The 14,654-nt window shown below is 35.4% G+C and overlaps 2 protein-coding genes across 5 annotated transcripts; one reads left to right on the forward strand and one right to left on the reverse strand.

Annotated features, from left to right (window-relative positions):
- Nucleotides 1–1,330: 1,330 nt before the first annotated feature.
- On the forward strand, nt 1,331–5,612 carry LOC111795456 (probable serine/threonine-protein kinase PIX7). Of its 2 annotated transcripts, none has more exons than XM_023677899.1 (6): nt 1,331–1,929; nt 2,510–2,844; nt 2,943–3,078; nt 4,158–4,297; nt 4,381–4,504; nt 4,644–5,612. In XM_023677899.1, exons 1-6 carry the CDS (start codon nt 1,692–1,694, stop codon nt 5,162–5,164), a joined length of 1,494 nt encoding a protein of 497 aa, XP_023533667.1. In that variant the 5' UTR covers nt 1,331–1,691; the 3' UTR covers nt 5,165–5,612. The 2 variants fall into 2 exon arrangements, with proteins under 2 accessions (XP_023533667.1, XP_023533675.1); XM_023677907.1 differs by having other exon boundaries at nt 1,333–1,929; nt 4,161–4,297.
- Nucleotides 5,613–6,087: 475 nt separating this feature from the next.
- On the reverse strand, nt 6,088–11,254 carry LOC111810956 (translation factor GUF1 homolog, mitochondrial). 3 transcript variants are annotated; one of them, XM_023697812.1, is made up of 12 exons: nt 10,843–11,254; nt 9,659–10,400; nt 9,227–9,383; nt 9,067–9,121; nt 8,898–8,965; nt 8,705–8,809; nt 8,549–8,620; nt 7,585–7,698; nt 7,111–7,251; nt 6,965–7,024; nt 6,579–6,785; nt 6,088–6,478 (listed from the first exon to the last, which is right to left on the reverse strand). In XM_023697812.1, the coding sequence occupies exons 1-11, from the start codon at nt 11,167–11,169 to the stop codon at nt 6,620–6,622; spliced, it is 2,007 nt and encodes a 668-aa protein (XP_023553580.1). In that variant the 5' UTR covers nt 11,170–11,254; the 3' UTR covers nt 6,088–6,478; nt 6,579–6,619. The 3 variants fall into 3 exon arrangements, with proteins under 3 accessions (XP_023553580.1, XP_023553579.1, XP_023553581.1); XM_023697811.1 differs by having other exon boundaries at nt 6,088–6,484; nt 10,843–11,253; XM_023697813.1 differs by having other exon boundaries at nt 6,088–6,484; nt 9,659–10,413; nt 10,843–10,930.
- Nucleotides 11,255–14,654: the final 3,400 nt, after the last annotated feature.

Here is a 14,654-nt window from a genome sequence, read left to right on the forward strand (position 1 = left end):
GTCTTATTTATGGTTTGGACCAACACTATGTCTAACAACATGTGTTTCCCTATCTTACTTTAGTACACAAGGAATTTGTACCTCTTCATCAAGTGCATCAAATGACATTGTGCAAATAGTTATCTCATGGTCACCGTACACTAACTCAACTGAGAGTCACAACTATCTTCAAAATTCAATGCACAAGCGTATAGCAGATCTTCTAATGTTTTATTTAGATGTTCAGTCTGCTTGTTTGTTGGTGGATGAAAGGTCGTGCATAACTTTAAGTATGCGCCTAAGTCTTTGAAAACTTCACAAAAGTTAGACGTGAAACAAGAATTCCTATATGAGACTATATAAATTGTCATTTCATGATCCTAATAACCTAGGTATGGTGAGAGGTTGCAACTAATATATTGTTTTCTACCTTGATGCCTTTACCGACTGACAAACTTAACACTTCTCACAAGCTCCTCATCGCACTACCAATAATATGTTTCACACAAACCACATAAAAGAATCAAACAAACAAACTACACAAAAAAATTCTATATAATATCTATCATGGTACTAATAATTATTATTTTGAGCCATTATTCTCCTACAATATAATATTATAATTTTTTTAAAATATTGGGAGGCCATTGCTCCCTCATCAAGAGATTCATAATATAAAATAAAATAAAAAAATTAAAAGCTTTAGTTAGGTCCATTTAAACTCCCAATTTATTTTACCCTTTTTTTTCCCACCTCACCCAACCTCCCATGATTCCCTTCCTCAAATATTAAACAATTCCTTCCTCAATCTTTTTCCTTTTTTTTTTTCTAATTTTTTAATTTTTTAATTTTAATTTTAATAAATAAATAAATAAACATTTTATATCTGTTTGGGCCTTCACAATAGACACATAAATGCGAAGTGGCCATCCTTCTTAATCACTAACACTTTTCCATCACATCAATGTTATTAATAACCATAATTTATTCTTACAAAAAGATTCTTTATTCGTGTCAATAATAATATCCCACTTTCTAATATGTTTAAATAATTAATCCAAATAATTATCTTCCTTAATACCAATTCCAACATGATTAATTAGATAAGATATTCAGTTAAAATTAAATGAAATATGTGATATATTTGTGAAGAAATAAAATACATTATCCGTATTTAATATAATGTAGCAAAGACTATAGTGCTTTGGAGTATATCACTATGCCAATTTCTAAGTGCCCAATTTGAAAATGAGAGTCCAAATACATTTCTCTCTTTAAATAAGCACTTGATTTGATGAGGAATATCCTAGTTACTCTAACAATGGTTCTTTCTCTCTCTTGCCCGACCAACTGCCACCCATTGTCATGAACTGCCCAACCTGCCCGTTGTCGGGACGCTTTTCCTCTTTCGGAAGCGGCCTCCTTTTCCCACCTATTTCTCTCTCTTTCCCCATCTTTGGCTCTTTTGACTAAGTTCCCTTTTAGTGTGCTTGAGTTTTTTTTTCTTATTTCCCCCTTCTGTTCTTCGGCAATTTGTTATATCGATCCTTTTTTCCTCCGTTTTTGCTATTTTTGTGATTTGGGTATTGGTTCGTGTACTCCACCGGTTGAAATTTGTTGTTAATGAGCTGATTTTTCAAGTGGGGTTTCCATAAAAGGCGAGGTTTCTGGGCTATGAGGTATTGAAATCTGTTTTTAAGACACTAGACGATATGGGTTTGGCACCTAATGGCTCGAAGGCCGAGACGTGGATTGAGGGCAAGTCAAGAACAGCAAGGGAGAAGAAGAAGAAGAAGAAGAAGAAGGAAAACGAGTTGGAGAAGGAGGAGACTGGATGTTGGGTTAGGTTGAAGTTCATTAGGAGTTGCATTCCTTCTAGATCAAAGGTTGATAGTTCTTTAAGTGGATCAAAGGTCGATAGCTTCATTAGTAGCACCACTACCCATTGCGGTAAACTTCTTGTTCTTTTGGTTTTTGTTTGTACGAGTTAACATAATTCTGAAACGTATTTAGTCTCTTAGTGGATTGAAGATTATCCTCATCTTTGAGCTGTTCTTAAATTGTGTTATCATAGAATTTGGAGCATGTGAAGCTAATAACTAAGTTCAAGTGGTGATTAGGTCACGGGTTTACTAAATTAAATTCCCTAGCAATGCAATTTTAAGCGTATCCTGTATTTAAAGCTTGGTAGTACTATGTGAATTGAGATGCCAGCTTTTAAAAGTGATAGATTATTTAACTTGAAAGTGAAGCGTCTGCAAGTTCTATTGAGTTTTGAAAAGCTTCTATATTCATGTTTCTCTGCAATGTTCTTTTGGCATATTGTACTTGATTTCAATACATTTAATACACAAACCAGGGAGTGAGGACTTAACTTTTAGAAGGTAACAGGGACATTATGGATTCAAATGTGCTGGTCATATAGAACAAGGGGAATAAGTGATAGATGTTTCTAAAATCTGATTAATTGGTATTCTTATTGTTAGATATATATTTGTAAATGTTGCTTCTAACTATGTGTAACTAGCAGATAGTAAATCTAAACTCGATGAAAAGAAAGTTATTCTGTTTACTGCATTGGGGTCATCAGCGACAACTGATAATGCTGAAAGTAGCTCGTCCACGCCCAAGCTTAGTGCCGAGCTGAAGGTTGCTTCTCGGCTTCGTAAGTTCACTTTTAATGAGCTTAAGTTAGCCACAAGAAATTTCAGACCTGAGAGCCTTCTCGGCGAGGGAGGTTTTGGTTGTGTTTTCAAAGGATGGATTGAGGAGAATGGAACTGCTCCTGCTAAACCGGGAACTGGGCTTACAGTTGCAGTCAAGACTCTTAATCATGACGGTCTACAAGGTCATAAAGAGTGGATGGTATGAGTACTCTTCACCTACCTCTCTCACACTCGCACCGACTTTTGGGGTATCCTCCTCTTTTCTCTGTTAAAATTTACTCCCGCTTTTCATTTCAGGCTGAAGTTAACTTCCTTGGTGATCTCAACCATTCTAATCTTGTGAGATTGATTGGTTGCTGCATTGAAGATGATCAAAGGTTATTAGTTTACGAGTTCATGCCTCGTGGAAGTTTGGAGAACCACCTCTTCAGAAGTATGTGACTTAACCTTTTAACCATTTTATGTCTCCCTAGTCACTAAAAATGTTGGAAGGAAACAAAATGAAGTCACTACGAATCTCGAGCTTCAAATGTCAAAGTCGTGACTTAAAACTCTGGTAGGATAGTATCGGTATCTCAAATGAATGGGCATTTGCTGTTCTAACTGAAATATGAACTGTGGTGTCATGTATTGTTTCTATAGGATGTCAAATCAATGATAAGTTAGGACAATCAGTTGACTGTTGAAATAATTTGATATTTGACATAAGAAAGGATTCCAAACAAATAGGGAAAGCTAGTGCTAGGAAAGGCTTAGAACATCACCATTTGAGGAGTTGGTGCACAAAATGGTTTTGAAAAGCTTTCAACTGCCTGTTCATAATTGGTTGGAAAGATTAGATATCGAAGAATTTTTTAGGATGGTAGCAAAATCTGGATGGATATTTGGAGAGAAAAGCATAGGATTGAGGTCTTTTTTCTTGTAACAGGCCAAACCCACCGCTAGTAGATATTGTCCTCTTTGGGTTTTCCCTTTTGGGCTTCCCCTCAAAGTTTTAAAATGCGTCTCCTAGGGAGAGGTTTCCACACCCTTATAAGGAAGGTTTCATTCTCCTCTCCAACCGATGTGGGATCTCACAACCCACTCCCTTTGGGGCCCAACGTCCTTGCTGGCACACCGCCCGGTGTCTGGCTCTGATATCATTTATAAAAGTCCAAGTCCACCACTAGTAGATATTGTCCTTTTTGGGCTTTTCCTTTCGTGTTTTTCTTCGAGGTTTTAAAATGCGTCTGCTAAGGAGAGGTTTTCACGCCCTTATAAGGAATTATCTCTAGAATTTATCTCGGTTTGAGCTTATTGAAGTTAAGGGTTATATATATCCATACATATGGGTGCAGACACCATGGATTTTGTGTTAAAAGCACATTGTTCAAGTGTTTTCTCTCGATGTATGTTGTGATTTTTTCAAATTCATTTTATTTGTGATGTGATTGTAGGAGTATTAATATTTTTATATTTAACAATTGATTTCGCATGTTTAATATTGGATGATAATTACCATATTTTGCTCAGAAGGGCCCTTGCCACTTCCTTGGTCCATTAGAATGAAGATTGCACTTGGTGCTGCTAAAGGCCTTGCTTTTCTTCATGAAGAAGCTGAAAGACCAGTGATATATCGCGATTTTAAAACGTCTAATATTTTATTAGATGCGGTATGTGTACCAAATTATGTGCTTCTTTATTTTGTTATCCCCAAGCCCAAGGCTTTCTTAAAAGGTTAAAAATGTTGTTTCAGGATTACAACGCTAAACTCTCGGATTTTGGACTTGCAAAAGATGGTCCTGAGGGTGACAAAACTCATGTTTCAACTCGGGTTATGGGAACCTATGGTTATGCAGCTCCAGAATATGTGATGACTGGTAGGTTTGATTTCATTCATTTTTGTTGTGAGAGCACTTTGATGCTAGTTTTTCTTCGTTGGCATATAAACATGTACAAAAGTCATACATACATTTTATTCATCATGAATCTAAAATCCAATATTATTGAATTCCATAGGGCATTTGACATCAAAAAGCGATGTGTACAGTTTTGGAGTTGTCTTGCTCGAAATGCTAACGGGTCGAAGATCAATGGATAAAAATAGACCGAATGGGGAGCACAACCTTGTCGAATGGGCTAGACCCCTACTTGGAGACAAGAGGAAGTTCTACCGGCTGATAGATCCCCGCCTTGAATGTCACTTCTCGATCAAAGGTGCACAAAAAGCTGCAGAACTTGCAGCTCACTGCCTTAGTAGAGATCCTAAAGTCAGACCTGTGATGAGTGAAGTGGTTGAAACTTTAAAACCTTTGCCAAACCTCAAGGACATGGCTAGTTCTTCCTATTACTTCCAAACCATGCAAGCAGACCGTGCCAGGTCCAATCCCAATGCTAAAAGTGTCGTTCGTACCCAGTCGATGTTGGTGGCAAGGAACGGGCAACACATTAGAAGCTTATCAAGTCCAAATGGTCCTCATGCTTCTCCATATAATTATCCTCAGCAGTCACCAAAACCTGACAGGAGACAACCTCAATAACCAACTCGAGCTAGTGCCTTGAATCTAACACTTATTTGTTAAAGCATAATCAAAGTCAATTAGCACATAGGATGGTTTAGCCTCTTGTCTATACAGTTGACTTTATGTTCATATTAGAGCCTTGAAAAGACTTTTTCCCTTTTGTCCATCTATTCTTTCCTTTTTCGTTTTTTAGAGTTTGGGTGGGATATGGAGGAGAGGAGATAGGAGATGAATTGAAAGGAAGGTTGATTTGGACTGTGTTTTTATGCCATTGATTGAGAGTTGAAGTGATGAAAGAAGTAGATAAGAAGAAGAGAACAATGGTAGATTTGAACAAGGTTTTGTCTTATTATGAAGCTAATCTGTAAATCCTATTTGTTTGCTGTAACTATCATCAATCAGTTGTGTTTGTGATTTCATTTTTCGTATCAATGTTATATTGACTCGAGATGAAGTTCGATACTGATTGCATACATTGCAATTGCTTCGTTACTATATTTATTCACTTGCAGGTTATTTAGATCAAGTCTGGGTGGACAATCTATTTGCATAAGAACTAAAAAATGGTGTTTGGCCAATTGAGAAAACTCTTGAGGAAAATATTATTGGATGTTATCATTTTGTTCATCATTAGATACATTTTATAGATATTTTTTTGACATTTTCTCTAATATAAACTCATGATATAAACACACATGGCTTAAGTTGTGCTAATGATATTAAATAATTACTCTCGTGAAGGGAATGATGAAAGAAAGCTACATTATGTCAACCATATTATATAATCACTAGGGTAGTAGGAATAGTGAAAGAAAGCTACATCATATTAATGATATCATGTAACTACTTTGTTAGTAGGAATAGTGGAGGAAAGATGTAGGCCAAACTTAAGCATTGTTAGTGCTTAAGATAATTTCTAATTATAAATGCAAAGTCAAAGTAAAAAGAGTAGATTACTCTTGATTATCAAAAAAAACATCAAAACTAAATGCCGATTTACTATAAACATGTTTGAATCCCTAATTAGTTTATTGAACTACCTATATAAGAAAATTTTTGAAGCATACAACACGAGAGGAAGGAAAAATAAATAATGATAAACTGCACCCCTAAAACAGATGACTCTAATCAAGACCATTCTAGTCCACTAACAATCTCCTGACCTTGTTACAAGATAACTACCATTTATGGGTTGCCAGGACATGCCATTCGGAATTGCAAAACAATACAAGATTATGCATGCATAACTTCTGATAGCAGAATAGGAGGTCTCTCAAGACTAAAGCATATGGTATGCTCTTGAGCACGTTCGCTGAAATATTCTTTAACAAACTGCCACTGGAAACCATATAAGTTATTTGTCATGATTATCATTGACAACAAGTGAAAATGAGTTCTAAGTATGATTCATGTAGATAAATGAGAACCGTACCGGTAATAAGTATGGTCCATTAATTTACTGGAATTTTCCCCCTATGAGACCTTCAGAATTTCGTGAAATGCTTCCTGAGGAATATCAACAGAGCCAACACGTTTCATTCGTTTTTTCCCTTCCTTTTGTTTCTCCAACAGCTTCCTCTTCCGAGTAACATCCCCACCATAACACTTTGCAAGAACGTTTTTCCTCATAGCCGAGATCCTAAAATCCACATAAAAAGTTCAGTAGGACAATAAAATTTGAAGGATACCAATGAGCATGTAACCGTCTTGTACTGAAAATAGTCTGGCTTCAAGATTTAGTGCCACTCAAATTTTGAATATGTAATAAAAATCTGAGTAAAAACCTTCTAGTGATAACAAATAAAATAAGACCCTTACGTTTCTCTTGCAATGATCTTAGATCCGATCGCAGCTTGTATCGTTATCTCAAACATTTGCCTGTTCAGCATAAAAACAACCCATGTCAAAAAAAATAAAAAATAAAAAATAACACAAGGAAAATAAATTTAAAAAAAAACACATACCTGTCGATGAATTTCTTCAGCTTATCCACCAATTCACGTCCCACCCTTTGTGCCTTTAAATTATGAACAATGGTTGCCATAGCATCAACTGGCTGCCCGTTCAATAGGATATCGAGTTTCACCAAATCTGCTTGCTGATACCTGGGGTAGTCACACCGATCAATATATCAATATATGGAAGATGCAATTGTATTCCATAACCTTGAAAAACTTATCATAACTGCACAGCCACCGAAGAAGAGCGTTTATAATAATAATCATTATCATTTACAAACTACTTAGCATCAAGTTTTTCACAGAACTGAAAATACGTATTAGGTAGAGATATTGACTATCAACCAATACTGAAGAAGAAGATAATTTTACAAATTTCAACAATTAACCATCTTTCATTATGCACGTGCAGACAAACTTGAGGAGATTCAAGAGCTAAGGCTTATAAACGAAATTGAAAAGAGAGGGCAAGAGACTTACTCTGAGTCCTCGTAATCAAATGATGCATATCCTGATGTTATACTCTTTAATTCATTGTAGAAGTCAACAACAATTTCCCTTAAAGGTAAGCGATACTTCATAAATGCCCTTTGACTGCAGTACAAAACATGAAAGAATTAAAATTTACATGATTGGCCATTAAGATCCACACATAAAAAACAAGATATAAAATTATTAATAAATTAAGAGTACGAAAGCATTCATGTTAACGAGTTTTTCAGTAAAAGAAGCACTCATGTCGATGGAGGAAAGAAGAAAAAAAGAACTAGTTTATTTTATTTCAAGTGACTCTTATGACAATGAAATATTTGAGTTTTTGTCGAAGATCAGTAATTCATAGCAGGAAGCGCAAGATTGTGGATGTTACATGTGGAGAAACAGCTGCCACATGATTTACTTTACGAACCAAGCATTCAAATAGGAATCATAACATTTCGTGTATGTACTTTATCTTCAGGCTTGAGACTTGGCACAGTACAGAGTACATTTATCAAATTCAGGCAATTTTTTACCCCCAAAAAAAAGTTTAGCATATTTTATATTCTATCCTCATCAAGTCAAATGAGTTGCAATGGAAATGGATATGAACACATACAATGTTATTCAATATTTAATCAATGATTGTCTAAAATTACCACCAAACTTGACATCATAGAAAAACCGCAAGAAGTTTTTCTAACAGATACAACTTATATTTAGCATTTAACAACTTTTTATAAAACATTAAAGTAATTAAATGAACAGTGAAAGGCCAGAAACCAACTTTTTACCAATTGCAAAGCTCGCTCTGAACCATAACATAAAAAAGTTCTATTTCTGTAGTGTGAAAAGCATAATTTTCAAAATGATATATTAGGTTTCCATTATTCCAGTAACATGGTAGCACCAGATATAATGATAATTGTATTGCACCAAGAAGTACTCTATTCTAGTTCTTCGTTACCTATCGATGAATGAGTACTCTAACTGATGACCCCTCCGCTCAGAACAAAGTGTAATTACAGCCCCAACATATCTGTAGTAAACAAGAAATAATTTTGAATGATTTTGATGTATACACTAAAGGGGAAGAAGAATAGAAAAGAGTAGGAGAGCTTACTCACTAGGAAAGATAATTGTAGCCAATACTGTAGGTTCCCAACCAACAGTCACTCGCTTATTGGGATTTGATGGCAATGCAGCAGGATTTTGAACTTGTGCTTTGCTTAAAGGGGAAGAAAATATTAATTTAGCTCTTGGTAAAGAAAGTGAAACATAGAAAAAACTGAGAAGGAATATGCCACTGAGATAACCTTCCATCAGAGTACTCAAAAATGTAAGGCACTGTTGGAACAGTAGAAATAACATGAGCTCCATATTCCTGTGATACATTAGAAACAACATGGATTCTCAATATCTGATGACAAAAATAGGCTTAAATTTTATCTATTGTACATCAATAATGAATAAAAAAAAGGCCACCTGTTCAAGCCGCTGATGAAAAACATCCATGTGAAGTAATCCTAAGAAACCACACCTATGTATAGGACTCAATTAGGATGGATTCAAATATATGACAAATAAAGCAAATATAATTCCATTTTAGTAGAAGAGGAATCGATTCTGTCAGTGGATGCCATACCTGAAACCAAGCCCTAATGCTGTGCTAGTCTCCTTAGTCACAGAGACACTGGCATCATTACATGTAAGTCTCTCTATTGCATGATTGAGTGCATCAAAATCTGACCCGTCTGCTGGATATAGACCAGAGAAAACCATGTGTTTTACAGGCCTAAAACCTGCAGGTAGGAAAAATGTCACTAAGAGGAATTGAAAGAGAGAGACAGGCCATGACATACACTAACATAACAAGAAACAGAAGAATCCTACTGAAATATTGTGTTTGTAAAATATATTCCATTGCCCGTCCGACTAACTGGCATCTATTAGAAAGGATCACCCACCTACTGGAAATAAACTCTAAACCAAAACTCAGCTTTACTTTTGACATATATTTCTCTTCAGGACTGAAAACGGATCTAGAACATTCTGAAAAAGAAAATGAAAAACTTACCAGGAAGGGGTTCAACAACAGTTTTACTCTGATGAAGTGTATCACCAATTCGTGCTTCTTTAGTAGAACGCATTCCACTCACAACATAGCCCACTTGACCAGTAAGAAGAATTCCTGTACTAGTAAGTTCCGGATGCATGATCCCAACATCCAAGACTTCATAAGCTTGGCCAGTGGCTGCAGAAGAAATCTTATCCCCCTTGCGCAGAACACCGTCAACAACAGCAACATGGCATATCACTCCCTTGTATTCATCATAGTACGAATCTAATAAAAGCATTCGCAAAGGGGAAGAACTCTTTCCAGGAGGTGGAGGTATGCGCTCTATGATAGCAGGAAGGACATGCTCAAGACCTTGCCCTGTTTTGGCAGATGTCAACAGAGCATGTGCAGAATCAAGGTCAAACATTGATTTCAGTTGAGCCTTAACACGATCAGGATCAGCAGTTGGCTGGTCAATTTTGTTAATAACTGGTATAATTGTTAAATTAGATTCAAAAGCTAGATAAAAATTAGCCACTGTTTGTGCTTGAACACCTTGGGCAGCATCCACAACCAAAAGGGCACCCTGGCAAGCTGCTAAGGATCTAGATACTTCATAGCTGAAATCAACATGGCCAGGTGTGTCAATGAGGTTTATCAAGAAAGGAGGCTGTTCGCTAGCGTTGTCACCCACAGGATTATACTTGTGAAACATGGTTGCAGTCTGAGCTTTAACAGTAATTCCCCTCTCCCTCTCCACCTAAATAATTGGGCTTCATCAAGTTAAAAAGAACAAATGAAAAACCAATAAGGCAATCACTTTTATAGCAAAAGATCACAGACTAGCTAAAGAAGGTAAATTTTCAGCCTAAGAAAAGAGAAGGGGGGGGAGTCCCCATGATAAGAAAACTTTCAAACAATCATATAATGCATGCCTAATTGCTCAACAGACACAACACTGTCGTGAAGAAAATTAGAAAAGGACGACATTGGCAAACTAATTTTTTCCTAGTTAATGTGATAATAGGCTTATCTCAATAGTTTAAACCTAGGTTCCTCTACCACAAATGTACACCATTTCTTGTCAAATTACATAACCAAAGTAAAACAAACGCAATTTTCTTCTACAAAAGTTCGCGACCATAAGAAAGAGTAAGAGGTAACCACAATCTAATAATAGTCCCGTAACATGGCCAACGAACCTGCAATTTATCGAGGTATTGAGGCTGACCATGGCCTCGCTTAATAGTACCAGTGAGCTCCAAGAGACGATCAGCCAGTGTAGACTTGCCATGATCCACATGAGCGATTATAGAAAAGTTTCTAATCCGCTCGGGAGGGTACTGACTCAAATCTAAATCGACTTCTTTGCTTTTCTGTCGAGAAGGAGAGCAAAATGCTTGGCTCAAAGCAAAACGATGAGGACAAATCCTAGAATTTACAATACTGCCTCTAAGAAAAGAGGAAGTTCGCCATAGATGGAAGCATTTAGGCCTAATGCCTTGTGATGCTTTTCTAAAAAAACCCATTTTTGGGGTTTTGGAGCTGACGAACCCGAAGGTCACGAACCAGAAGCGAAATGCTGCAAATTCAGGACATAGACGATGATGAAGCATCGAGCATGATTGTTTTACGTAGAACGACGTCGTATAAGCATATAGGAATTTAGGGTGAGTAATTCCATGAGAGGCCCAGTAGATTGGTCCATTTAATCGCTACAGCGGCCCATAACTATGGCCCAAATATTAACTACTGGGCTTAGCCCATTGCTTCGCACATGTGCAACTATTATGTAATTAGTAGGGCGAGTAATTCGTTAAGAGGCCCAGTAGATTGGTCCGTTCAATCGCTACATAGGCCCAAAAACCATGGCCCAAAAATTAAGTACTGGGCTGAGCCCATTGCTTCGTACATGTGCAACTGTATAATTATTAGGGCGAGTAATTCGTTAGAGGCCTAGTAGGTTGGTCCGTTTTAATCGCTACAGCGGCCCACAAACTATGGCCCAAATATAAAGTACTGGGCTGAGCCCATTGCTTCGCATGTGCAACTATTATGTAATTATTAAGACGGGTAATTCGTTGAGAGGCCCAGTAGATTGGTCCGTTCAATCGCTATAGCGGCCCACAAACAATGGCCCAAATATAATGTACTGGGCTGAGCCCATTGCTTCGCATGTGCAACTATTATGTAATTATTAAAACGGGTAATTCGTCGAGAGGCCCAGTAGATTGGTCCGTTTAACAGCTACAGCGGCCCACAAACTATGGCCCAAATCTTAAGTACTGGACTAAGCCCATTTCTTCGTACATGTGCAACTATTATGTAATTAACTCTGTTAACATGGATGTGCATAAAATTATTAATTATACAATAAAAAAATGTAGAGAGAAAATTTATAAGAACCAGCGTTAGCCGCCTATTTCTAATTTTAAAATTAAGATATTGTCTTATTTTTCAAATTTTAGAGGTATTTATGAATGACTCAATTATCTGCGTTCAACGAAAATAGGTTATCTTTATCCAGTCGACATTTAGTACTCTCTCGATAACTTCTTATTCAGTTCAAGCCTTTAGTATAATGACTCATGAGCTCGGAAGAAAGAAAAACATTAAAAGAAAAAAAAATTGTTGTAGTTGCATTCTCAGTTTTCGATAGTCTTATCTATAGATCGTGGTACGAAGAACATTAAAAAAAGCATCATTATGAACGAAGTAGAGAGAACGACAATCATATAAATGAGTCGAGAACTCTTCATCCGCGTGTAAAGGCATAAGAGTTGTCACTTGGAGGAGTACCCCACGAGAGCAGACCCATCAAGCCTTTGGCAGCAAAATTGAAGTGATAGAGCTGGTTGGGGTTGATTGGGAGGTAGATTATGAAACTAAAACTCCTCCTTCAAAGGAAAATGACTTCAATTATTAACACAATAATGGGACATTCAAACGCCAATAATTGTGATTAAATTAACATAAAAGTAATATAATTTTTTTTAAAAAAAAATTATTGATAGATTAAATATAAACCATACTTAAATTTTATGGACAAATTTTCCGTAGAAAATACAATGTTTTTAAAATTTAGGAAATATTTTTATATAAAAAAAAAATATATATATATATATAGTTAACAAGTTATTTGCAATAAAAATAAATAAATAAATATTTATTGTTTTTTTAGAATTGAAAGATGCCTTTCAAACAAATCTTTATTCTTTATTTTATATTTAAGGGGAATAACATAAATGTACGTAGTTGACAACCATTTTCTTTTGTCTCTTATTTTCTCAAATCTGAGATTTCAAAATAAATTAATATTTTCAACTATATATTAAAATATTCAAACTATTTTGGATTTTTAAAAAAGGAAATATATGGCAATAATTAAAAAGATAAAAGTAAATAAAAAAAATTGGAAAGCAAAAAGATATTTTTATTTTGTGCATTGGAGGAAATTATTTCAGAAGAAAATTAAAATTCTGTTTGCATTCATTTATCTGTCTTAAGTAAATGAGGTAGGATCAAAGTTGACCTTTTTTTTAAATATTTGTTATGTTGACTCTAATCATGTGCCTTCCATATTAGCAATACCATTAAAAATTTCAAAAAAATGGTGCCACCAACCATGATTGCATTACCTTATTCAGATCTTTCGTATCGAGTTTTTCAACAAATTAGGTCTATAAAAGATATGTTCACATCCATCACCTTAATCCATCTCTAATATGTGAAATTCATGCATACTAACACACCAAACTCGGGAATGGTACTCGGGTTTGAAATTTGGATTTAGGTCGAACTGGTAGAGATATTAACTCTGACATCTAAGTAAATGAATGATATATAAATGGCTAAGAAATGTTTAAAAGAATTGAAATTCAATACTTATACCAACAAGCTGCACCCTTCTTTTCGTGGCTCAATTATAACAACTTTATGGTTAAACGTGCTTTGTTTGGAACAATTCTATATTGTGCGATCTCTTGAAAAATTTCCTAAGATATATGTGAATGAGGACAAAATATGCTAAAACGACTTGTATTGGTTTGTATGGATAGTCTGAGCCATCCATTCTTTTATGCATTTTTTAACCATCATATTTCAAGATTAGTCTCATTCAAACGGTATCAATTGTGTATCTCGTTGAATCATTTATCACTCGTAAAGAAAAAAGGAAAGAGGAAAAAGAAAGTAGACAATCTTGTAAAGTAGATTTGTCTCCCAATTTCGTACTTGGTACAGAGTTGACATAAAAGCATACAAAGATAAAGTAAGTTTGATGAAATGCTGGACCAAATCAAAGATCAATCGAATTATAAAGTACACAAAATACAACTCTTGAGGTAAATAAAAGCATCGAGATTCCAGATCAAAGACACAGATTGTTAATCTAAGTGTTCTTAAAAATGTATTCTTAGTGGTATGGTTTGTTCTTAGATTTGAAAAACAAAACTAAAGCTAGCTAGGCTACCACTTTTAACTCTACAAATAGAGCTCAAGGATCTTTAAAAGATCTTTGCCAAAGATGAAGGGAATATACATTAAAAACGGGGGAGATCACTTGGTACTCATAGTTTCAATATTTAACTTGGTTGTGACCACTTAGATGCTTTCTTTCTTAATGCTTGTTACTTTGAACTACGTTGTTTTTCATCGACTTAAGCTATGACCTACTTATAGACCAAAGTAGTTAGTTAGTCAGCTGTAATTTGTAAGGTGACCTCTCGTTTTACTTCTGTGAGTTCTAGTACGTCTCACCTTCGATAGATTATAATTAGTGTATTTAAAAAATCAAAAAAATAATAAAAAATCTATAAGAAGAGAAGAAGATAAGAGAATCTTTTTTAAAAAAAATTAGGAAAAAAAACAAAAACTCCATAGCCCATCCCACATGCCCAGAGCTGGAAAGCCACTGAATAACCCACACACATGTTTTCTCTTTCTCTCTTTTTTCCCGTCAGATCCATCCCCCACCAAAATATATGGAATAACAAAAAAAAAAAAAAAAAAAAAA

The sequence above is a fragment of the Cucurbita pepo genome, chromosome LG01 (genome assembly GCF_002806865.2).
Source record: "Cucurbita pepo subsp. pepo cultivar mu-cu-16 chromosome LG01, ASM280686v2, whole genome shotgun sequence".
NCBI classification, from domain to species: Eukaryota; Viridiplantae; Streptophyta; class Magnoliopsida; order Cucurbitales; family Cucurbitaceae; genus Cucurbita; species Cucurbita pepo.

What these genes read in the sequence shown, in the direction of transcription:
- LOC111795456 (XM_023677899.1), top strand. Translation starts at nt 1,692, where the DNA reads ATGGGTTTGGCACCTAATGGCTCGAAGGCCGAGACGTGGATTGAGGGC. An exon ending in GGAGAACCACCTCTTCAGAA is followed by an intron (nt 3,079 to 4,157) that starts GTATGTGACTTA and finishes TATTTTGCTCAG; the next exon opens with AAGGGCCCTTGCCACTTCCT. An exon ending in TCCAGAATATGTGATGACTG is followed by an intron (nt 4,505 to 4,643) that starts GTAGGTTTGATT and finishes TGAATTCCATAG; the next exon opens with GGCATTTGACATCAAAAAGC.
- LOC111810956 (XM_023697812.1), bottom strand. Translation starts at nt 11,169, where the DNA reads ATGGGTTTTTTTAGAAAAGCATCACAAGGCATTAGGCCTAAATGCTTC. An exon ending in TTCATCAGCGGCTTGAACAG is followed by an intron (nt 8,966 to 9,066) that starts GTGGCCTTTTTT and finishes AATGTATCACAG; the next exon opens with GAATATGGAGCTCATGTTAT. An exon ending in TTTGAGTACTCTGATGGAAG is followed by an intron (nt 8,810 to 8,897) that starts GTTATCTCAGTG and finishes TTCCCCTTTAAG; the next exon opens with CAAAGCACAAGTTCAAAATC.